Below are 25,004 nucleotides of genomic sequence, written 5' to 3'. Positions count from 1 at the left end.
TATGTCCAGTTCGTGTACGCATTGTTGTCGTGTATGCATGCACGATGTTCCAGCGCATATCGAGCGGAAAGTGATCGCACGACCACGAGCGCAAACAAGGTGAGCTGCTTTCCAGGCTATATCCGACGGAACCACGACGAGGACTGCTTATTTAAAAATTACAAGTTACAACGGCGACCATTAAGCGTGGCCTGGTGCTTGGCTGTATAGACGAGCATAGGCCTGGCTTGCGTATCTCTTTATGAAAAGTCTCCTTTCTGCATTCCACGCTACGTCGCGTCGCTACTTCTACATCTACGTCGGTCCTGTTACTGTCGCTGACGACGTGTTTCAGCCAGTTTCCAGAACTTGTTCACTGTCACAACTTACTCGTGCGACCGAGGATCGTTACATTGTTGCCTTCGCCATCTTCCTCTCTCCTTCTATCGCACCGTTTCGTACAATTTATCAGAATTCCTAGGAAATTTACAGGCTACTTTCTTACCCTTGAGAAGCGAGAACTTGCTTTGGAAAAGGATAAAGAAAGGTAATTAAAGAACCGAGAAGAAATGTCGCACGAGTAACAGGGTCTTTTATAGGCAACTATTTTTCACAACCAACGAATCATTCCGTTCGTGTTTCGATGCTTTTCCCATTCGAGGAGACATTGGAAAAGGATTCGCCGCCAGAAAGTATTTGCATATGTTTATACAAAAGCGTGTAACGAACAGAGGATGACGAAGAATCCGTCTTATCGACGCGCGTGTCAATGAGATTCTCGCGTCTCTGTAGCAGGATTATTCCTTTTCGTGAAACGTAAAGCGTACAGTTTGCTTTGTATGTATTGTCATGCAAAGCGAAAGACAATATACATTGTGCCTTTCTTTTCAACAACGACGTATCAAAGTATTCCCTTTTAGCTACACTTTGGCATAAAAATCGGAAAGCGAACAGCGATAGATTCAACGCCACTTCTCTTTTTAATCTTCGTATGTAATCATATAGAGAACAGTGAAATTCATAATCCTCTGATCGTGAATACCAATTTTATACATCGTTTTTCGCATTTATCTCGTCTTTCGTTAACAATCTACGATAAAGATATTCAGTTCCTACTTGAATATCGAATCGAGGACCGGCGTGACCTTCCGCGAGGCCCGAATACACGTTCAAATCCTACACTTAAATTTTACAACGACGAATTATTTATTTACAAATGCTGTTACATATTATATATTTTTTATAAGCAGTTTTTTAAACAAATCCAAGTAATATTTTTTCGCATTCGTAATTCGCTTTCGAGGGACGAGAAGTTCGATAAAAGTACAAAATCTGTAATCAAGTATGACCTTTGCAAAAAACTATTGATGTAATTTAATTTCCCTAAAAAGTACATTTCTCTGAAAGCGCCTGGATTTTCTTATCTAAAGTAGTTTCCACGATATGAGGACTTTATGAAGTTACACTGAACTTTCATGATTTTTCTCACTTCTTTAAACTGAATCATCGCTACTAAAAAAATCTCTTGCATCTGTTAATGGTATCGTCATTCTGTAAAAAGTTAATCAAAATTGGAGTTTCTTAATTGGGTAATTTTCGTAGATCGCGGGGTCTCTCAAGACGCGGGGCCCGGTGAACGAGCTGAACCTGATCGAATCCAACGAAAGTCCTACAAAATATAGCGAATGGAGATTAAACGCTTTTAACGAACAACGTTCGCAAATATGTACAACGTTGTTTATCTGCGTTCATAAATTAAGAAACACGGGGTAGGTTATCTGGATTTAGAACTCTCCAAGCAAGTAACAACGTAATCGGAATGCAAATACGCTTTATTGAAACGTACCGCAATTAAGATAGGAGAAACTATCGTGGCTCGACGATATTCAATACGCGTAACGATCGATGATCAATCAAGAGATAGAAGAAAATATGAAGAGAAGAATCGTAGAAGGTGGCTGTCTTACCTGGTCCTTAAAAGGCACAACAATTAATGTAGCCGGTTCCTGCGTCTCTAATGAAGGAACGTATCGTTTATCAGGCTCGATCCAGTATAACATGATCCATAAATCAATTGCTCGGACAGTGTAATAGCATCTAGTATCAATTTCACTTTACGTACGCGAACAAGTTGAGTTGACAATCTGACTACCGTCGCGTTTTACATTGTGAGTAATCGCGAAAGTGTTTTAATCGATACCTATTGAAATTCTTTATCCTAAAACTCGTTCCACTTTTATCTAAGCATCCTACAAAATTTGTACGTAACGCGCGATTAAAAATAATTGCAATGAAAAATTTTATAAAATTCGGTGAAAATGATGAGAACCACGACAGATCCGAAGAAGATTGTTCAATGTATCTATAGTCTGATCTAAATATTTTTGGCTTTCCAAACAGGAAAAAGTAAACAATAACAGATTTCGAAGGGCAGCGTCCAATTAATCTCCGAGATCGGCGACAGTAAGATTCGATTTGAAAGAAAGTCGATAAAGATAACTCGAATCAAATTTTCTTCGTCTTTCCGAATGCAAACTGTAACGCTGAGAATAAGAAGTTTTAACGATGATTCACTCTAGAATTTGTTTTCGGTTTATTTCAATGTACCTGAAGATAGCAGAAAAGCACGACAAAGCGAAAGATAAACCGTGCTCAAATTTTATTTGCCTACCGAATGCGAAATCTATCGTCGAAGATCAAATTTTCGATGATTAATGATTGTTCAAACCTGAACGATACGATGGATATTCAACGTGACCTAATATTAAAAATAGAATAAGCAAAAGATAGCAAGTGAAAAATCAACGCAACAGCTGTACTCGCATGAAGATCACAGGAGAAAAGCTCGATAAGTATATTTTTCTTGATTTTCCGATTTTAATGTCACTTTATGTTTAAACAGCTGTTAATGGGAACAACCTGTTAGGTCCAAAGACGTGGAAATCTTTCGAAAATATTCCAAGGCCAAAGATACAATTAATGGGACGAACAATTAATATCTTCGATATTTTAACATCATGACTCGAACAGTATTTTAAAAACATTTTAAAAAGAGTGAAAAGAAATGTTCCGCTTTGTAACTAAATAGAAAACAATTTTGGTAACGTGGGAGTTCTTCGGCAACGTGTTGAATTTTAAAACTGTTCCTCTGTAAAAAGTAGAAAACACGAGCCATCGCGTTCTTCCCCTGCCACGTCTCCACGGTCAAATAAAAGAAATCAAAACATCACGAAATTTAGCCACAAAGCGGACCGATCGACCATTTCTTCAAAATCTCGGTTACCCTCGCGATAAACAGGCAGAACTCGACACAATAAAATCCCGTCAAAAGAACCACGAATAATTAAGCAGAAAGAGCGTTAGCTCGCTTTGAACCGAGAACAACGACGCAAAGGACAATTTACATACAAAGTACGACTAAAGTCGCTATATCCCGTAGGTCTTTCAAGAAAGAACATTCTCGCCAGGTTGAAGAAAAGAAAGAAGGATGATCGTAGAAAATTTTCAGCCGACTCATCGGTAGAATCCACTTTTCGTACAGCCTAAGAAAGCTCTCGTAATGCTCGCTTTCTCGATGATCTCGATCATCGAGCTCCATTCTATACTTCTCGAGGACACCCTCGGGAAAGAGACAGCGTTTACTATAGGTTCACAACACCTGTTTCAACCACGTTTACGACTAGTTCTGACCTATTTCGTCCTATTGTTCCTCCGTTTCTCCAGAACGAGTTGAGCAAAGAATAAAAAGTTCCTTCGATCGCTTCTTTCTCACATTCGACTGAATGAATAATGAACGAGTCGGAAGACCCGTGGGAGGTCGCTCAAGATACTTTGTATTTTCACGTTAGGGTAGTTGGAATAAATTTTGTCGTCGAATAGATGATTATAATTGGATTATCACAAGAGGTGTTGTTCTTACATGCAACCGTTCTTCAGCAAGTATAACAGATATATCTGGATTATCTTACTACTTTTTATTTTATCGTCGCTTTGCCAATTTAGAACAAAATTACTGATTCTTCCACTAGAATGTAATTTTTGTTCTTCGTGATATTAATTCGGTGTTAATTGATCGATTAAATATTCGGTGTTAGTGCAGCACTTAAGCACTTTCGTGGCTAGCGACGTGGCATTTTTATTTTCATCAAATTTCGGATCGATATTCGTCGCTGTTATATTTTCACATCTAAAAGAAAAATATCGTATCACGGTGATATACGATGCACTTATTTACATTTGTACGTCGAAATACGATAGACGCCTGATAAGGAAACTGGATGTAAATAGATTTTTTATAACAACACGATATCGATGCTGAGAAAGGAGAATAAAGTTTGAGTAGAGGCGAAAGCGTTAGAATATTAGACAGGAATTACCGGGACAAAAAACATTTCAATATAAATATTCCTTGGGAACCTTTCCTGCTCCCTCTTCATTATTCACGTACGTCGTACATACAGTGTAAAGGATCCAACGGATAGAATCGACGCGATTCGTAAGACCGGCAAGAAATCCCATTCGACCGGCTTCTCCGGCTGCTCCGTCAGGACTTAGGATCACCGTAGACGCTAACAAATGTTCCGGCGTGTTGAACAGGCTATGAAGGATCATTCTACGAGAGTACGAGCCGGCTTTGGTATTATCCAAAATCCTACTGTTGCTCGAGGCACTCGATGCGATTAATTCTCTCGTCGTTTCGTGGACGGATCTGATCCTTAATCCACCGATGACAAAATTCTTATCAATGTCCATTTCGACCATCAAGGTACTGGCTGATTTCAATCGTCTAAAATTTCCAGCTGAAATCAGATAGGTCGTTCTTTGACAATTCAAGGAAATTTTGAAGAAGTAAAAACTTTCTTCTTTTCTTCCTTTGGCATGTCTGGCATTGTAGTCAAACACACCGAACCGTCGTGTCATTAATCTTCATCTTTTTTTTGTAATTATGAAAAAGCAGATTAACGCTATGTCTTTTTCGTTTATCTGGTTAAATTTTGAATCATCGTAATACTTTATCAATCGATAGCCTGCTGGCCACCATCTCTGTACATTGAAATTACAAATTACAAAGCTCTATCCGGTAGTCTTTGTAATTAACATTATTATGGACAAAGGCATTTTGCAATTCGCCTGCGTTTAGAGAGAAAATGACGCGAGTATACAACGAGCGACAAGTTCCTTTTACTACGTAATTACGAAATTCAATTTGCGATGTATCCATTTCATGGTGCCACCCGTATATAGATTCAACAATCGGAAAAATACTCACCTTTCAAAGACGAAGAATCAACGTATACGACATTGCACCGAGTAGAGAAAAGCTAATCGGCGTGCATCGCGAACGGCTTCTAGCGTCGTAAAAGCTAAAATGGTACCCGTGTCGAGATACTAAGCCTGAAAATTCAGGTAGCAGAGACCTGAGAGACAGCTGTTCGTCGAATATTGCAGCAGGTAGACGACACGGGAGGAAAAAATGAAATTTGAACAGGAGATAAAGAGGAAGATCGTAAAAGTAAAAACTCAGAGCCAGTGTGTAATGGCCCCCGGATGCTTCCATCCTCGGTCCACTTACTAACTACTTGTTAAACGCGTTTTTACGATCGCGTTAACGCGATGAAATCGAGGGACAGATAAAATGGAAGTGTACATTGATTTAAATTAGTTTTCGTGATGCAATTGAAGCGAACCGATCGCAGTTTGGGACATGTCACCGGCTTGTCGACTTGAGCGAAAAGCAAGATAAAGACGAACGGTTAACTCCTTTGATTAGAGATTATGCTCGTTACGGTTTAAGCAACGTTCATAGTTTAGTTGGTTTCTAGCTTTTGATGAAACCTCTTGTAGCTGGTCTCGAGTTTTGATGAAGTAGCGCGATCAGGTTTGTGGCAAATGGCAAGTATCTAACGATAGGAATCGATACCAGCCCTCACGAAGTGTCTTCGACCGGATAACGTGAAGGAATATTGATTAACATGTAAACATAATGGAGTAACAAATTTTGGCGCTTGATAAAAATAACTAGTAAATCATCAGATGGACTGTACACGATATAGTACGAAATATAAATGACGAAAAGAAATATGTATATATATACCTATAGGGATGTACGAGAATATTTAAGCCATGTACGATAGTGATCTGGTAATGATAACTAATTATATTTGTAAGAAATATCCTATCTATACCTAAATCTATTCTAAACTACAACTGGATCGTAGCTACTTTCATTCAATAAATTATCAAACGTTTAAATTGATCGATGTGAAATATCAAATATGTACAAGCAAAATAAATAAATCTATTTTAAATTCTAACTAATACACGATAATCAATTATTCCCGCCCAATAAATTATTATTGTGAAACGTAAGTAACCGTGAAAAGCAACGCCACAAAACCGTTAATTATTCTTTTAAACGCACCCTAATACCGCGTCCTATCGCGCCCATTGTCTTTCACCGGATCGCCATTACTTCCGGTCGCGATTGTCCCAGAAAAATCAAACCAACGATCATCGGTCGTAATTACTCCCCATGGAAAGTAAATCGTGTCAAAACTCTTGTAACTTCCTGTCGCGCATGCGCATACGCGTTAATGTGCACATTCAACACGAACGACGCGATAAAACGCGAAACGCCTCGAATTATTTTTCTTCTGCCATTTCGTTCTTCGCGTATCGCTACTTTGTATACCGTTAATACTTGGCGCTCTTCCACGGTTCTTTATCTGCCCCGCGAAACCCATACGGCTCTCCTTTCATCTCAACGATAAGCTCGACTGTGTTTATATGCAAAAACAAGTCAGAAATAAAAGTGTTCGTGGATGGTGAAATGGCTGCGCGATTGAGCGGAATGCGCGTCTAATGCTCTCGTGCACACAGATTGAGTAATCTGTGACACGAGAAACGAGCTACATGTTTTGAAACTATTCTCTTGTTTTGTTTTCTTTTTTGTTAATCTTGCCTTTATTCCGACTTTGACGAAGACATCGAATTTGAGATTCATACGTTATTAAATGGACAATCATTGCGGCTGAAGATTGTTTTAGAACGTTATCCCTATAATACTTTCTACACCCGTTTTTTTTCTATCTTTCTGATGTTCACTGTTCGAATCTCCGTAACGAAAGTAATTTAGGAACCGATCCTTTGCACTATGCATGAGTTACATATGTTTTCTATTTTCTCGTAAAAAAAACTTAACCTAAAAGTTCAACAAGAACATATCCATTTTATGACTTTCGAGAGTAACATTTCTAAAGAATGTCAGGCGTATGATCACGCTAACGGAACGCAAGATCCTTTATTATCTATTCGGCGCAAGTAAATATACTTTCGAAGCTGAACGTATTTGTGATTACACTAACTGATAAAGTCAGACAGGTTCTTTGTGCTCGTACGATGTATGTATATGCCAAGTGATAAACCAAGGTATCTCCCTATATGGGTGTGAGCCAACACGAATAATCTGTATAAAATATGAAATTTTCAACTACATTATTTTATAAACGACTTTAGGCTACTTTTGATCGATCGGTATTATAGGCCCAAGTGTATCAATACTTTGGTATTTAATATTACGAAATTTAATATTACCTTCATACGACTAGAAAAAATTAATGCTATCAGGAAAGAAACGTATAGAACGTGATAAAAAGATTAGGATACGTGCCAATACCTTTCGTAATCACTGTAAATTGTTAACAATACCATTATTTTCATTAAATTTTTAGCCACAGTATTGTAAAAATTTATTTCCACTTTGTAAACGTTTCGGCAATTCAAATGCACTGCGATATAAAGTGCTTATTTCGTTCATTAAGTCTTCGATAGTTAATCACGCAAACATACGGGCGAGGCAAGCTAAGGCACATTTGTGTATCCAGTTTCGAGACGTGAGAACTTCTCGGAATTTTTCTTCCGTTCCTTTTTTCTCCACGTGCAGCCCCTTCGCGAGGAAACACAGCCCATAATTCATCGGCCATAAATATTTCGTTGAACGTGTCCTCTTTGCGAATCACTTCAACGAAATTCTGCAGGATAAATCATGAATGGCCGTGAATTATGAGCCCGGCCACTCTAATTCTGAGCTTTAATTTTCTCCGCGTTTATTTTTCATCCGTTCATCATATATTCTTCTTTCTCACTCTTCTGGGAAACTTTTCAACAAGTTAACACAAACTAAATCGGAATTCCATTGAGAATCTACTTTTTATCCTTTCCGTTATATACGACGACACTATTTAATTAAGCGATAAAAAAGTATGAAATGAAATATAAAAACTTGCTGAATGCATGATTCTGTTCGAAATAATCAGACGAATCTTAACCTTAACCATTTCCTCCCGTAATATTCAAGAGGTCTGACATTATCATTGTAAATGTTTAAATTTAAACTGTCACGGTTTCAAAGTTTCCAAAATTTCTTTAGTTTAAAACGCGTTACGACGTAATCTGCCCCAAAATGAAATTCTTGATAAAAATGTAAAATAAAAGTTCACTATTGATTCCACCGATGACATTGGAGTAATCTTACATTATTATTACGTCGCAATTTTCAAATTTTCCGGAATTCGCGCCATTTTTACAAATTATTGTTAGATTAGAACGCGTTACGACATAACATGCTCGAAGTTGAAATTCTTGGTTCTAATTGGTGGAAAATTTGAATCAAAACCTCACTGTTAATTTTGACCAATAACGTTCGAGGAATCCGATATTACTGTTACGAGTCTCAAACCACGTTGTAAATTTCAAATTTTCCACAATTCGCGCCATTTGTGCAAACGATTCTTAGCTCGAAACGAGTTACAATGTAACATGCTCGAAACGTAAATTCAATCGATTTCAGAGTAAAAGAATGAAAATAAAAACTTACACGAAATCGCCTCCTTGGGAATGTCAGTGGCCGGAAAGCCTTGGGACTCGAAGTAAGGTTTAACAGCGTCACATTTCAATCCGGCGCGTACCGTCGTCGTCGTGACGCTAAGGATCAGGATAACACATAACATCGACAACATACCACTCATAATTATTCCCGTGGCGGACACTCGCGATACACTCACGAACTGACGCGACAAATACGCGGGATACGACACTTACGCCTGTACATTCGCGGGAAAGTGACTTCGTAATCGTGACTCGGCTTGGCAAGCACGTTTGACAATTCGAAATGGGTAGCGCCACGATGGTTTCGATAATCGAGGAAACAAAATTTGAAAGGAACGCCGTAAATATCCGTGAAAGAGGGACGATAACAGATGTAATACCTCCCCCTTACTGGTTCGACGCGCACTGACCAACTCGTGGAGAGAACGCGTGCCAACAACGATACACGCATGCGCGATACTCGAAGGCATCTGAGAGGAAGAGGATACTTCAAATTTTGTGGCACGATAGTTACGCGCCAATCAGTTGCCATGCGCAAACCGGTAATTCCTTTGAATTTTGTTGTATAAGTTAAATTTTAAACAAAGCATGCTCTAAGGAAATATTCATTAAAAAAACATATAAAACAGTCTAAAATATGTTTAATGTAGACGATTATGATAATATAAAAATTAATAAATATATAGCATATGTATTTATACATATATAATGGACGGTATTAATATTTCACTTATTGGACGGAATTTACATTAAAAGTTATCACTATGCAATTAAATTATATAAGTACACTGTCTTAAATGCGTAGAATATTCATAATTTAAGTTGAAAAAGATAACAAAATACTACACAAGAATATGACGCCAGACTTATAAATGAGATCAGAAATTATTCATTTTTAAAACTACGAAAATTGTTATTAATTCATGTGTCCCTAATAATATCTTCCAAAATAAAATAACCATATAATTACTCGGTGATAAGTAACATTGAAAATTTGACTAATCACATTATCACACGTTTCTAAATCATAAATTCTAAATAGTCAGAAAATTACGGATTGATCTTATCGATTCAATAAATCAACCAGATACTCAACACATTATCTAAATCATAACACGGATTAATACTTTTAAGCACTGCACATTCTAACTGGTGCATACTACTATAAAAATGAAACATGCTCTTTCAATGGCAATCTTAAAGCTCGCCGGCATGTCTGTTATAGCTCAAGCATAACATATTTGTCTGATAATGCATGTCCAATACATACTCATACACATCAATTACATATATGTAACCGTGCTGTGGCATAAAGGGCAAGCATTAATATTAACTACATCTCGTTCTGTAGCCACGTGGTGTCTGCAAACGGTGCAGATCCACACATTGCTCAGGTCCATCAACGGTTTGCCAGAGATAATACAAGGAGGGAACCTGGTCATACAGTTAGGACAGGCGACACACCAGTCGGGTACCAGACTCTCGCAATTTGTACATTCTGCCTTAGAATTACGAACATCTTGAGGACTGTGCTTAGTGAAGATGTCCACAGCCAAATCCTCATATTCTTCTCTGACCGCCTCTGAAATAATCTCTAGAGATTCTAATTTAATGAACGCCTTGGAACAAACTGCAAAAGCGTGATTGACTGCGCTTGATAGAGCAAGCAAGCAGTAAATATCTTCCGGTTGCAAGATATCTTCGTATTCTCTCAATCTCAGAGCTGTTTTCATGGCTGCATCAAAATTCCCTGAATATATCTGCCTATTGGCTAATAAGAGAAAATGATAAGCCTCTGCCCCTTTCCAGGCGTTCTCTATCACTCGAGTGTCTTCGTTGTTTTCTGTTAAACCCATCACAACGTTGCTACGGCCACCCTTAGCAGCTGGTGCGGCATTGATATGATCTTCGACCAACAGAGCTGCTAGAACATAAATCTTCTTCACGCGTAGCGGATTCGTCCTAGTCTTTGCTTGCTCTTCTGCTAATTGAAACAGCAACTTTGCTGCTTCCAAATTGTGATTTGCCTTCTTGTATAATTCTATAGCCTGTAGTCTCTTTCCATTAGACAGAAGATGATTGGCATACTTGTTCAATAATTCGCCTATCTGGGCCATTTTATAGGTCTTTGCTAATTCGACTGCTTGATCCCAGTGATTCAAACGAACGCACGTATCTACGGCCAGTTTCACATCTCCATATTTTATATATGCTGCTACTGCTTGGGAACACATACCCACGGAACCTAGCATTCTTGCTACCATCTTCAAAAGGGGACTTTTATCTGGTAACTGTTGCACTGTCCCTGCTAATTGAACAAAATCTTCTAATTTATAATAGCATTCTATAAGTTTCTCTAGATTCCTGCTCTTTCCATAATATTCTTTTGCACCTTCCCAATTCTGTCTTTCAGCATAATATTCGCCAATTTTATTGTAAGCGTACTCCATTTGCTTATCAGACCCGCCAATACCCATTTTCATTAGCTGTATCACCCGAAAATAATCTCCTAATTTTTGACGTAACGAAATAGCAAGATCCCTTCTGTCCATATTTAAATATAATTTTTCAGCTTCGTCATAGTTGCCAAGAAACGCAGCCACCTCGGCTTTCTTCAGGTGATCGTTGTGCACGTTCTGTAAACGTTTGATAAATTGTATACCTAAGTAATCTGTGCAACGAACCATTGCATTTTCTGCAGTCTCCAAATCTAGTTTCTGTAAAGCTGATTCTGCTAATAAGCGCCATAATCGTGGATGTGGATTGTCCTGGATGAAATTGTTTGCTTCTTTCAACCCTACTTTCGTCAATAATTCCCTGGTATCCCTCAGTGATTTCACTTCTAAATCCACTATTAAGTCATTTTTTGTATCCTCTGGTTTCTGCATGAGATCATCCAATAAAACGCAACGTATTTCTAAATCTTGAAATGAACAGATATATCCAGAACAGGATATCGGTTCTTCGGGATCGAATTCTCTTAAAACGTACATTCTGGTTTTTTCTATAATTGCTAATAGAGCGGGATTGTCTTGTGCCCAGCACATGGCCCACACATCCTTTCTTTCGAACTTATTTATTTCGCCCTCTGATTCTCCATCCTTCACAGTACTTTTCTTGAGATCAGTCTCCAAATCTAACATAGTTAGAACGCCACTCGTGTCCATAATAGATGCCCGAGATGAATCACAGTTGATTGCAATCTTGTAAAGCTTACAAGTTGTATTATATCTATTTGTAAGAGTTATCTGAGATAGAGAATATCTTTGAATCATTCCCGACTCTCTTCCTATCAATAGAATCTTATCAGTTGCACACAAACAACAAATCGGGTCCATAGTAGCTTTAGTATTAATAGGTGCCTCAAAGGATCTGTCTTTGTCTAAATCTTGAATAACTTCCGTCACCCCGGTCGGAGTTTCGTCAACATGGTAAATTTTATCTCTTCTAATTCGTCCTGCATGCAACATGGAATTACGAGGAGTGCGATAACTCCAAACCAAGAAATTGTTCTTGGATGCTGCAACAATTACACTATTTGTCATGGTCACCCATAGTGGCTCTAAGTCTATAAACTTAGTATCTATTGGAGTAGCAATTGTATTGCATACTAAGAGTGCAAATTGCTCTAATCCTTGAGCAAGGTCATTTTTTATTGCCAAAACACAATGATCTCCATGAGAAGCTATGGAGATCAATGCTCTTACATTTTTAGTACAATATGTATTATTCGTTGTATTCCAAAATATAATGCAAATGCCATCTTTGGTAATCTTCTCATTTGTATACACAACTGTATTACTGAAGTAAGTCCATTTATAATCTAAACGAATATTTGCAAAGTAGATATGAGAATCAACAGATAGAGCTACTCTGAGTGATCCTCCTTCCCATGCACAACAGGTGACTTCTCTACCAGGTATTTTTAGGGTCCTCATATGTTTACCAAAAGGATTATAAAACTGAATAACATTAGTGTCCTTTGTTTCTCCATTACCCAATAATGGTAACATCCCAGTTACAGCTAATATAGACCCATAACTATTCCAACAACACCATGCTGCTGTCATACCAGTTTCTATTACGATTGGATTATCGTCATTAGTGTCTTTCATGAGCTGTATTTTACCATTCCTGTAGCAAACAGCTAAAGTTGGACAATCTATGCCAATATAACCATTCCTTCCATCATACCATTGCAGTGAAACTATTGTTTGAACTTGACCACCATTAAGTGGTATCATATTTAACTTTGTTAAAAATACGCCTTGATTATCAAAGAGATGAACTTCCCCATTTTTTATGCCAAACAATAATAGTTTCCCATCTGGAGACCATTGTACAGCAGCAAGAGCTGTATTTTTTAATTCCTTGCCCCAGATTCTATTTCCATCAACTGAACCTACAATAACTGCTCCATCTTCATAAACTATGCAAATTTTTAAACCGTCTAAACTCCATGCCATCCCTTTAACTATTGATTTATTACAGTTATTTATCATTTCATCGTACCAAGAGCCCTTGTACAACATCCAAACTATAATTACACCATTCTGATCACTTGAAGTTAGTTTCTGGTGTTGTTCGTTCCAGGTAACTACTTGCACATGACCATTGTGACCTTCTAAAGTTTGATTCATACTTAAATTACTTGCAGCAGTTAAGTTTCTAGACCTCCCACCACTGGTAGAGCCACTTACATTGGAGTCTACTCTAAGTACTTTTAAAAGACCATCCTCTCCGCCAACAGCTATATAACCTTCCCTTTGGTTCCATGCTATACAATTCAGACGAAAATTGTTTGGTATTGCTATTTTTTTACTCAAGTATACAAACATTTTGCAAATATTTAATAAATACCAATTATTTTGTATTCTTTACTGAATCAGCTTCTGAAAGAAATGATTGCAGCATATGAAAACTGATGCTATCTATAATGACTCAGTCGATTTTAAATTGTTATGATTGTAATTATTGTTCACTTACATTATTATGCAATGTTGATAGCATTCGTGATTAAAAAACGGAGCAAAAGTAAACAACGTTTATTGCCTGTTAAAAATATTTACAATGTATATTACAATATTTTCTGTTACAGAACATTTTTAGCATGTTACTTAAATATTACCTTTATTTAACTATATGCATTTTTTATAGCTTTTGTGATTCGATTGAACACCAGTTTGAAGGGAAGGTTACTGTAAAGTATAAAACAACTAAAATTTGATAACAGATATACATTGAATTGGACTTTATTAAATGTTCCCATTCACTTTGATGCCTGGAAGTGCAGTAAAATATACTACACTTCCGGTATTTCAAATTTGTCCTTTTAGGAAATACCTATTGAGATCTAATATGGACATATTTAGATAATTTACAATTTAGAAAAGATAGTTTGTATAAAAATATATTTTTTAAACTACTACAAATTAGAGAAAATGATGAAATATGTTTTAAAGTAAATCAATCCTTTCTGTAATTTGTAACTCTTTTCAATTCTATGCACACATAATATTATATGTATAAAAATATTAAAGTACCGGTTTGAAAATAGTAAGATTATGCGGGAGTTTCTTCACTACACCCTTCCCTCGCCATAAATGAACCCAACAGTCGCACACTTCTGGATACATACTCACGATTAATGTACAAATCTCAGGTTTTTCAATAAATACTTCGGAATCAGGAAATTCAGTAATATTCTCACATCCACTAACATCGATATGTCTTAGTGTTGGTGTGTATTTCAATAATAAATTTAATGATTGTGCTCCCACTTTTCTATTTCCTTTAAGCACCAATTTCGAAAGATTCGATACACGTGACAATATATTTCTAATGTCAGTATCCGATAATTCGCATGAAGCAAGCTCTAAACATTCCAAATTAACAAATGAAAAATCTGTTTTATTAAAAATATTTTTAACCAAATTAAAATCCCTAGAACAAATAGTATTCGATAAATTCAAATTAAGTAATTGTCTTTGTAAAGTGACACAGACTTCATCTTCACTGAAACAGTTCCAAGAAATATCTAAATTTACTAGACTATTGTTGTTCAAAAGAAAACGAAAATTACATAATTGACAATATCGCAAATTCAATGTCCTAAGCTGTGTTAAAGGGGTGAAAAGTTTGAATAAGATTTCTTGACTTGATGATCCAAGAGGATTATAGCTGAGATCAAGAAACTTAAGTTGGGGAGGTAGTTTCTCTAATTTACTTAGACACTTACAATCTATATCACATCCTTGAAGGCACAATTCTTGCAAAGCTGACAATCTTAAAATACAATCATTTAAAGATTTTCCAAGTTCATATAAGTTACCACCGGATAAATCTAATATTTGAACATTCTTTTGATATTCTAGAGTTTTCAATAAAGATATAAATTCTTCTTTTCTAATATCTTCTTGTTTTAATCGCAAAGTAAACGTGTTCTCGCATGATTTCAAACACTTTAATATGCATTCTCGAACATCTAAAAATATTAAAAGTAATGATTATTTTAAAAGTTATGAAATAAGTATACTTACTCATAAAATATCTACCTATATTGTAATTTTTACAAATCGCCCCATATCGCTCGACAATAGAAGGAGTTTCTAACTCAATTATTTCGCATGTCAAATTTTTAACAATATCCCCTTCATTTAATATCGTGAACACGTTATTGCAATTGATCGCAATACCATCCATAGTTTTTAGATCTAGTTTTGTTTTACATCCAGTATCGTTGTAGAATCTAGTTTCAATATCAGTTACAATTTCTTTTACTACGGGCTTCATTGTATTCGAAAATTCTATTTGGGTTTTAAACATTTTTCCATCTACAAGGATGTTTAAAATAACTGATCTCATAGTATTGATTTCTGTTGATTCATATCCTGTGTTGAATGGAATTACAGGTGAAGAACTACGAGAAGTAGAATCTTTAGTAAATCCAATTGATAACAACGACATTTGCTGTTTTTTTTTCTGAATTTTACGTTCAGTAGAAATCCGTCTGATTTCAGTACTGCAACTATCATTACTATCCTCCTCTATTACATCACATTCATTATCTTCAATTACTTGATCTTGATCATTCATTTTTTGCCGTTTTAAATTTTTCTCAACATCGGTATTTCCGTTACTTGATTTCCTCTTCGTCATTGAGGAGGAATGTTCATCAGAGCACCTTCTATTATTTATACTTTCATTGATATCATCTTCCAACCAATCATCTAAAAGAACCTCTTCACTATTCAAAAGTGGATTTACATTTCGTTTCATAGAGAACAAAGAAGCTCCAATTGGATCATTCCTATGTTTCAAGTTAGCTATAGTTCTTTTATAATCTTCACCTGCAGAGATCTTTTCTATAACAACATTTTCATCTATGCTGTGAGTTTTTGAATTGCATGATGATGTATGAGATCGTTTCGAAATTTTCTTATTACTCGCTGGTATCATAACAGACAATAATTTGTGCATTTCATCATACTCCATTTGATCTTCAGAAGATAAAGCATCAACACGATTCCTCCATTGTTCTAGACAATCTAGTGCAGTATCATCATCGTTCGTTTTAAGTTCCACATTTGCTCCATGTTCGATTAAAAATCTCATCATGGTAAAATTTCCGCAAGAAGCCGCATCATGAAGAGGAGTAACTCCTTGGCACATCAAACTTCCAGGATCATTTACATCTGCACCATATTTTAATAATAATTTTGCAATTTCGACATGACCATGATTAGCTGCTTCATGAAGAGGAGTCCAGCCAAAATGGTCTCTAACATTCGTTAAATGACCAGATTCTAATAATTTTTCTACAGTTTCAACATTCCCGTGTATACAAGCTACATGAAGTTGTGTTTCTCCTTTTTCGTTCCTTTTTATAGCAACCGACGTCTTTCTCGTTCGTTTTCTATTTTTAATATTTTCTCTAATCTTTAATTCTGCTTCAACATCCGACAAATCTTCCAAGCAAATGTTCGCGCCAATATTGTTTTCTTCTGATTCGCTTTCACTATCTGTATCATTACATAATTTTTCCAATGTATCTAACTTTTCTGAAAGTGCTCCTATCTCTTCTGTTCTATTAGTATTTGTTAGATAATTCAAGTGTTCTCTTAAAACACTTGTTTCTAAAGAAATATCATTGCAAGCTTTTGCATTTTTCAAGGCTAGACTATAAATTTCTTCAATCTCTTTGTTGTTTGCTTTAATAGTTATCAATAAATCTACTAAAAACAAAGCAGATCTACATATTTCACGTGGATTTGTGCATAGTTCTAGTTCTCTACGAGCAAAGTCCAATGCTTCGTTATATCGTCCAACATCTTTCAATGTTTGGGCTAAACTTAATAAAGCTGCCCCTGTGCGATCGCTTTCTATTTCTTCCGCACACATGAGCATCTTTCTGTAATATTCTATAGCTTCCTCAAAACAGTGTGCAGCCACCGCCGCATCTCCTAATGTCTCATAATATTTCAACTTAATGCTGGTATCTTTTTCTGTAGTTAAAGCTTCTTCAGTTGTTTGTAATGTGGCAACTATAAACAAAATATTTTTTCAAACAAATATTTCAAATGAAACCATAAAAATAATTATATTCTCTTAAATCATACCTATCCTGAGACATTTTTCTACTTGATGCTTCAGATTTTGTGGTAAGTTTTCTGTAACGTAAAGAAGCACTAATATTTTTCGTGATTCGGTCCATTTTCCTATCTTTAAAAGCAATTCTGCTCGAAGAAATCGTGCTTCCGCTTTCAAGCATGAATTATCAACTTCAACAGCAGTTTCGAAATGTGTTAAAGCCAGATCGTAATCGCGATTCCGCTCGTAAATTCCTCCGAGAGCAATTTGCGTTCTATAGAAATCTTCCCGCAAGTTGTGTGTCTTACATAAACCTGCAGCTTTTACCAGTAGATCAACAGCCTCTTGGGTTTTTTTTTCAGCTTCTAGTACTAATCCCAAATTCAGTAACAATCGTGCCCTCATTGTCATTAATTCTTTTAGGTCAATGTTAGTATCACCCAATCTAAATAAAATACAAATATACTTTTTATAATATACTGCTTAGGAAATTAATATCATATATATATTTTATATATTATATTATATTATATTATATATTTTATATATATTAATAATATAAATTTATTGACATTAAATAAGATATAATACTCATTGCAAAGACGTATACTCTTCGTGTACGCTTGTCTTGCACTTATAAGAGCATCAGGTTTTCTTTCAGAATCCTCAGGCTGACTTTCAGCCCAACAAAAATATGTTCTACCTAATGTTGCATAAGCTCGTTGTTCTTCTAATAAATTTTGTATCTCCTTGGCCCCTTCTACCTAACACAAAAATGTTTTTATTATAGTGCTACATAAATTAAAAATATTAACACAATGAATATTTTAAATACAAACCCAAGTAAAGATTTTGATGGCTCAATGCTTCCTCGTAGTTGCCAAGACTTGCCTGTATTTCTCCAATCATTCTATGAGCAACTGCTATATTTAATTTATCTCCTAAGATATTGCAAATTTCCATTTGTTCTGTATATTCTTGCAAAGCATCTTCATACTTGTCACTTTCAAAGTATACGTCACCAAGCTCTTTAACAATTTCAGCCAATTGCTGAAGGTTGCCATCACGCTTGACCCGTTTCTTCTTTTTAATTAATCCTATTATCAAATCAACATTTCTGTATATATAGCATACTATGTTACTTACTAGAGAAATCATATTTACTAACTCTCATTATACAATGAAACTTAGTTTTCATACATTTTTTTTATACACATTAATTTAGGTAACATCACATTCATATTTATAATCTTCTTATAAATATTAAAATAGAAAAGAGCAAGTAAAATACTACTCACTTCCGATATCCATTATTTACAAATATCAATTATCACAGTAATAAGTGACTCATATTAAACTTCGTGGGTTCGAATTCGGACCTCATGCGATTGGGACTATGCCGTCACACGAACACAAAGAGGAACATCAAACCGAAAGCATAGTCACGCACGAAAAGTATCAAACACTGCAGCAGACGCCTCATAACGGTAAAGAATAGAGCATGAAGTGCCTTTGATGGAGAAACGTGACAAAATTATCAAGTTACTAGACATCGAAATTACCATCGATCGCTGAAAAAATAAGGTACTGTCGCACCTAAAAATTTTCATCCAAAATATTTGATAAAATCAGCTATGATATTTACAAATTTTTAAAGTATTTCTAAAGCTAGCAGCAGCTGTATAATTGAAATAACGTGAAACGGAACCGTGAGAAAACAATAACAGATTAAATTCCAGCGGCATTGAGCACAATTGAAATCGCTTTAACTCTAATTACGTTAAAAAGGCGGCAATGAGCGAATCTCGTAGCGTATCGTAGCGTAGTTTTATTTCAGTGAAAATTTTCGTACGCGTGCTACGACGTTCACTTTCGTAATTCTTCGCCTAATTCAAGACGCGCGTGAACTTCAATGACTTCATAATCTACGGAGCATAAGTACGACCTGGTACGAGGTAGTACGAGCATTTAGCAGTGGGTAACCTGTGGCGCTTGAAAGTTCACTGTTATACTCTTGTCTATGTGACTTCAGTCGGGCCGTGTTGCGGGTCGCGTAAGGGTGATGGGTGCTGTTTCTTTTTACACGTTGACACCAAGTTGACATATTGCGGAAAAAAATCTATACCGTTCCGCTTTTTTCCCTCTGATATCGTTTGATGATTTTCGCCAGACCCACTAATGGCAGGAGAGTTGCGTAAAGAAAGGTTCACGGGTAAGTTATAGAATGCTGCCAAGCATTAGAATCACACCGTCTTTGGATCGATACGCGCGGATCCGTTTTTCGTTGATGAATTTTCCTCTCATTTTTGGATGCTGTTCAATCTAATCTTTGTTACGACATGCTGAAATAATATCTCAATACTCTATTGCGTATTATAACGAAAAAGCGTGTTTATATAAATAAAAAAAGGACATTTGCCTAACGGAATTATTCTCTCGTCATTCTTTTAATTACCGAGATACATAAATTGCCATTAATTAAGGTATCCGTTATGAAAGGTCCGCAACAGAATTGTCTTACGTGTTTTATGCGATTAGAATGATAATTATAAAATATATTAATAGAAATTCATTGTTTTTTTTATTTCAATCTTTTTATTAATTTGATTAAATATGGAATATTTAATGTACTTTGTTTATTTTTTCCTTTTCTTTATATATATAAATAAATATATATAAATTTATTATTGTATTGGAATAAATATTTAAAAACTAACAATGTCTTAATTTAATTTATATGGAGAGAATCATTTGCAGCATTTCTTTTTATAGATCTAGAAATCAGCATATATACATACAGAGTTGTGTAACACACAGAGTTGTATATTTATTTTGGTCATTTCTCATCACTTACAAGAATATTTTAGGAGATTATACTTTTAAAGAATGTTACCATTAAGGAAATTTATTTTTAAACCAAGCAACATCTGTTTTCACAATCTAATCTGTTTAGTTCCAGTTCAACCAAGATCACTCCTGTATTTACGTATACCAGAAAGCTCCACAATGTTCAATTGCGATATTGAAATTCACCCACGATGGAACAAAGAAAACTTGCAAAATCCTGTGACACTCTGGCAAGGTTGAACAAGAATGAACATAAATTGTTTGAAAATCAAAATCATTGTATCAAGCCATTACCTATTACATTTAATGAAGAAGATGCCGAAATAATAAACAATAAAGATTCCATTAATGATTCAACAAAACTCAACCATTGTAATAACTCCTCAAAACCATTATTATGTATAAAGGACTCTCAAGTAATTTCTTGTAATTCAGTGTATATTACAATTAATTATTTATATTGCTGTAATGATATTGCTCATGTGTTATTTTCAGAACTCTCAGGAAAGAGAACCACCCTCACCAACCACTCTACAATGGGGTAGAGCTATAGCAGAAGTAAAGGAACATGCTGTAGCAAAATTACAAGATGAACTTAAGAGAGCACATGAGGAATTAAAATTGAAAGATGAAGAAGTCACAAGACTTTCAAGAATTAAACAAGATGTTGAAGCTGAATTGGAGGAACTCACTGCCAGCCTCTTTCAGGTAAATCACATGAACTATATCGTTAATATGTAACATAAAGGCATAAAAAATCGAGCAAATTTTTATGTATACATAGGAGGCACATAATATGGTACGAGAAGCAAATGTACGTCAAGCTACAGCAGAGCGCCTACTGGAGGAAAGTCGTATGAAAGCTGAAGTTTTGGCTGCAGAAGTAGCGGCTCTAAAAACATTAGTGTTAACTTCGACGCCAGCTAAACCAAACTTCCATCTACATCCGCAGATCGATACGAAAAGTCGTCCAAACAGTGAAGATACTCAGCAAGGTCTTTTTGCAAGGAAACATCGAAGGTAAAATTGCATTTACTATCATTACAATTAAAAGCCCTCTAATCATATCTTTTGTTAGTTATCAGGAATATCTATGAATGGAGGTTGATATTTAAATTATATTCGAAATATTTTTGCACCTAGATCACCGTCGCATTTCAATTTAAAATACGGTCGAGAGAGTTCTCCACCGGATTCCCCACTGAAAGAACAAAGATCATCTTTACCTTCGGATCGAGAGACACTAGAAAGAGATTGGAAAAAAGATTCAGAAAAGGAGAAAGACAAAGAATGCAAAGACTTTGGCCTCGAAGTTGATCCTAGAGTACATACAGAGTTTCTTAAATGGAAAGCTAATCCATGTGTAGACAAAGGTGATCCTTTTGTTGGTAGAATCTTTACAGAAGACATCGATCTTTGCCTTGATTTCCCTAACAAAGAATTGGGTACAAAAGTTAAACAAGCCGTTCTCGATGGCATCATCTTTATCGAAGCGATCAGCGACAAAACTAAATTCACTTTTCCAAAGTAAATCTTGTGTTTTAATACCATAGCGATATATTAGAAATTTTCTGATTGTACTAAATTAACGTATCTTTTTTTTTTGTTTCTTTAGAAAATGTGTATTGCTTGAAGCACCGCGCCAATGTTATTATCGTATGAGATTCGGAGATCAAGAAAATCAGTGGTACAGCATATCACAAATTTGTCGCAATCGAGTAAGTTTTTAAATTTTGTAAATAATTTATTATGAATCTTTAAATATTTGAATATAAAATTAAATATATTTTTGTAGATTATAGCGGTCTGCGACTTTTTGAATTATTTACGTTACATTGAACGTGGCCTTGTTAAAAGCTCAGGTAAATATTCATTATAATGATTTACCTTTCTGGTAGTGTAGAAATTTAATTATTGTTACAGTTCACGATGTTTATTGGGAAATTACTCGATTACGGAAGGAAATGGCATTTGCTCGTTTGGGCCTCGCACTATCGTCTTAACGCTCTCCATGAAGGACTTTTTCTAGTCTTAAATATAACAAATTAGGCCATGGATCTGTTATTATTCATTTACAAGTATCAACTGTAGATTGTTAAAAATTTTAATCGTTCCAACTAGCCTCGATCTTTTTTATCTACTGATCGAGATTTTGTAGAGTAAGTGTTAAAGTTTTAATATATGAAAGCTCTCAGATTCCTCTACTCATACCGTGAAACGCTTCGAATTGTTTAAGATAGAAGGAGGGATTTATACAAATCAATTTATGAACCATTTCGATTGAAATTATAATTTCTACAATATCGAATCTTATTTCATTCACAAACATGATATCGAAGACTTTCCTTTAATGATCTGAAAAGTTCATTTTATATTATTTTATTATTATAGCGAGCATAAATATGTTTTAATCAGTTTTAAAGTGCAATCAAGTATTTCTAAGATATTGGGAACATGGTGCCTTTTGACTTTCCGCTTATTAATAACGCGTGACTAGCTTTTAGTTTAAGCTTTATAGTTATAGCGATTTAATCGCAACACGTAAAAAGAGATGACTTCGTAATTTCTATAATTTATTAGCAGCTATTGTTTTCATTCTCTTCAAATCGTATAATGGCAGTAGGTAAATGCAGGCCTTTGTCTTTGTTCATTTAAAAAAAAATGTAAATGTTGTAGTCTAAAAAAGACTGTAGGTATAAATGTCTTCTAAAATCCTCTTTTACATTATCTTTGTTTGTATATTCTATGTATATAAGTACACATACCTTTGGACATAACAAATGAAATCCTATAGTTACTTAAAAAAACTTATATTTTAGCGTATATTCATAATTTAATGGTAAACGTGTCATAGAACGTTGAAGCAATGAAATTATTTCAGTGTTTTTCTTTAATGCATATATATTTCAAATTTTGGTGGAAGTTTTAAAAAATGCCATATATAATTTACCAAAAATCAAAAACAAAAGCATATAATTATTATTGTGCTTAATAATGAGTTACATGACATAAAATAATTAAAATTCGTATTTTTAACCCTAATCTAAGAACGGGTTATATCATATTGAATACAATGATAATTACGATCTTTATATATACAGTAACTTATAGATCTTTGCATATTACAAAATTTCATGAAAAACTTTGTCCAAAGGTACGCAGTTTATCCTCAAAGAAAAAGTTGTATTATATTCATTTCAAGGAATATTCTCTTCTGTTGCAAATATTAACTAGTACCTGGTAATTAGCGCGCATATTTAAAAAAAATGTATATTGTTAAGGGTTATATGAAACACTATACATATATTATGTCATATAATTAACATATGACTAAAGTGATAACAAATATTTGAAATTATGAATATTTGGTGTGTGCTATAGTTAGAGAATCATCTTTTACAGTGTACCAAATTGTAGTACAGTTGAAGCAATTTTTTTGTTACTGTTTTCTAGTGCAACACTCTAATTTTGTCTTATGATTATACAGAATTAAATATCTAATATCTAATATACTATATACAATCAAACATTGTTATTGTTACATATGAAAATGTTTTAGTTTTGGTTGATAAAAAAGTTTTATATATTTGATTTTACATTTTTATGAATTATTTTATCTGACTGAGACAAAATTTCGCTTATCTAAGACTCAAAAAGTTTATTCTTCCAAAAAAATGTGCATTAAATTCAATGTATAAAATTGTTTTTATATAAGCATATATGTAAATTACTTATGTAAGTAATCGTTAAAGATACGTTCTTTGCGTATTAATGGTGCTTTATGATAATTATTGAAAAAAATATCCGCATAAAATACTTCCAAACACACATCTCTTAAACTAATTTTAGGAACTTGGTTCGTTAGCGAGTTTTATACAATAAATCAAAATGAATGTGTTCGAATACGAAAATATAACGCGGCATGTTTTAACTCGAGATAATTTGTTTTGAAAATAAGATTTTTAAATCAAAATAAATGTTAGCTTTTTCTCGCAAATAATCATTACTGTATGCATCAGTAGATGTTATACAAAGCGATATGTCCTACAAAGATTTATTTAAAAAATTTGTATTATTTTGTTGTATCCATTTCAAAAAGTAAAAAAATGTGTTCGAAAATGTTTAAGAACGCTCTCGTTGTGGAAGGTTAAAGTATAAATGAATTAAATATGTTAAATATTAATGATCGAAATAATAGGAAATGAAATGGTAATGAGATTTATATGTTAAATAGTCAATTAGAAATATTCCTAATAGTACTTGTTCAAATTCTTCAGAGTTGCCAAAGATTGCTTCTGAATGATTTTTATTGAAATATACATACTGAGTTTTATTTAGACGTGGTTTCTAGATACATTTAGATTCGGAAAGGCAAAAGCGATTTTTGCATAATTATACAAAGAAAATGTAATAGTGATTGTCAAGGAACTAAATTGTAATAGTATCATAGTTATATTTAAAAATAAATTTTCATGTTCATTAGGATAGTACTAAGTATATGATCTTTAGTTATTAATAAGCTTTATGTATTGCAACTGTAATTATTTTTCGACCTAATTATCTATTGAATAAAATTATTTGTTTTAATATTATACTTGTATTCAAATCAATTTTATCGTAAAATTATATTACGTATAAGCTCAAATGACGATATACATACGAAATCATTTCCGGCTGAAATTTTAAATTCCTTAGACTGAAAT

At 34.6% G+C, this 25,004-nt stretch overlaps 4 protein-coding genes across 8 annotated transcripts in view; 1 reads left to right on the top strand and 3 right to left on the bottom strand.

Moving 5' to 3' along the window:
• LOC122571015 (glypican-4) overlaps nucleotides 1-9,312 on the bottom strand; it is a 128,654-nt gene extending 119,342 nt beyond the window's left edge. Inside the window, exon 1 of the mRNA XM_043734152.1 lies at nucleotides 8,855-9,312. Within this exon, the coding sequence (XP_043590087.1) occupies nucleotides 8,855-9,005 (151 nt within the window). The 5' untranslated portion in view covers nucleotides 9,006-9,312. The remainder of the gene's footprint in view (nucleotides 1-8,854) is intronic.
• A 232-nt stretch (nucleotides 9,313-9,544) lies between these two features.
• On the bottom strand, nucleotides 9,545-13,917 carry LOC122571014 (WD repeat-containing protein 35). 2 transcript variants are annotated; one of them, XM_043734151.1, is made up of 4 exons: nucleotides 13,852-13,917; nucleotides 13,726-13,757; nucleotides 13,566-13,642; nucleotides 9,546-13,489 (listed from the first exon to the last, which is right to left on the bottom strand). In XM_043734151.1, the coding sequence occupies exon 4, from the start codon at nucleotides 13,395-13,397 to the stop codon at nucleotides 10,149-10,151; it is 3,249 nt and encodes a 1,082-aa protein (XP_043590086.1). In that variant the 5' UTR covers nucleotides 13,398-13,489; nucleotides 13,566-13,642; nucleotides 13,726-13,757; nucleotides 13,852-13,917; the 3' UTR covers nucleotides 9,546-10,148. The 2 variants fall into 2 exon arrangements, with proteins under 2 accessions (XP_043590085.1, XP_043590086.1); XM_043734150.1 differs by having other exon boundaries at nucleotides 9,545-13,757; nucleotides 13,852-13,905.
• On the bottom strand, nucleotides 13,896-18,894 carry LOC122571013 (tonsoku-like protein). Of its 3 annotated transcripts, none has more exons than XM_043734148.1 (7): nucleotides 18,753-18,894; nucleotides 18,294-18,551; nucleotides 18,046-18,214; nucleotides 17,484-17,899; nucleotides 15,420-17,408; nucleotides 15,104-15,349; nucleotides 13,896-14,063 (listed from the first exon to the last, which is right to left on the bottom strand). In XM_043734148.1, exons 1-7 carry the CDS (start codon nucleotides 18,763-18,765, stop codon nucleotides 14,017-14,019), a joined length of 3,138 nt encoding a protein of 1,045 aa, XP_043590083.1. In that variant the 5' UTR covers nucleotides 18,766-18,894; the 3' UTR covers nucleotides 13,896-14,016. The 3 variants fall into 3 exon arrangements, with proteins under 3 accessions (XP_043590083.1, XP_043590082.1, XP_043590084.1); XM_043734149.1 differs by lacking the exon at nucleotides 13,896-14,063 and adding an exon at nucleotides 14,599-14,740; XM_043734147.1 differs by having other exon boundaries at nucleotides 13,896-15,349.
• A 5-nt stretch (nucleotides 18,895-18,899) lies between these two features.
• LOC122571018 (guanine nucleotide exchange factor for Rab-3A-like) lies at nucleotides 18,900-24,893 on the top strand. Of its 2 annotated transcripts, none has more exons than XM_043734160.1 (8): nucleotides 18,900-19,038; nucleotides 20,408-20,717; nucleotides 20,797-21,009; nucleotides 21,086-21,321; nucleotides 21,445-21,828; nucleotides 21,917-22,019; nucleotides 22,097-22,163; nucleotides 22,225-24,893. In XM_043734160.1, the coding sequence occupies exons 2-8, from the start codon at nucleotides 20,493-20,495 to the stop codon at nucleotides 22,302-22,304; spliced, it is 1,308 nt and encodes a 435-aa protein (XP_043590095.1). In that variant the 5' UTR covers nucleotides 18,900-19,038; nucleotides 20,408-20,492; the 3' UTR covers nucleotides 22,305-24,893. The 2 variants fall into 2 exon arrangements, with proteins under 2 accessions (XP_043590095.1, XP_043590094.1); XM_043734159.1 differs by lacking the exon at nucleotides 18,900-19,038 and adding an exon at nucleotides 19,445-19,666.
• Nucleotides 24,894-25,004: the final 111 nt, after the last annotated feature.

Source organism: Bombus pyrosoma, linkage group LG9 (genome assembly GCF_014825855.1).
Source record: "Bombus pyrosoma isolate SC7728 linkage group LG9, ASM1482585v1, whole genome shotgun sequence".
Lineage (NCBI taxonomy): Eukaryota > Metazoa > Arthropoda > Insecta > Hymenoptera > Apidae > Bombus > Bombus pyrosoma.
The sequence above is the reverse complement of the archived record's forward strand: the minus strand, read 5'-3'. Positions and strand labels throughout refer to the sequence as shown.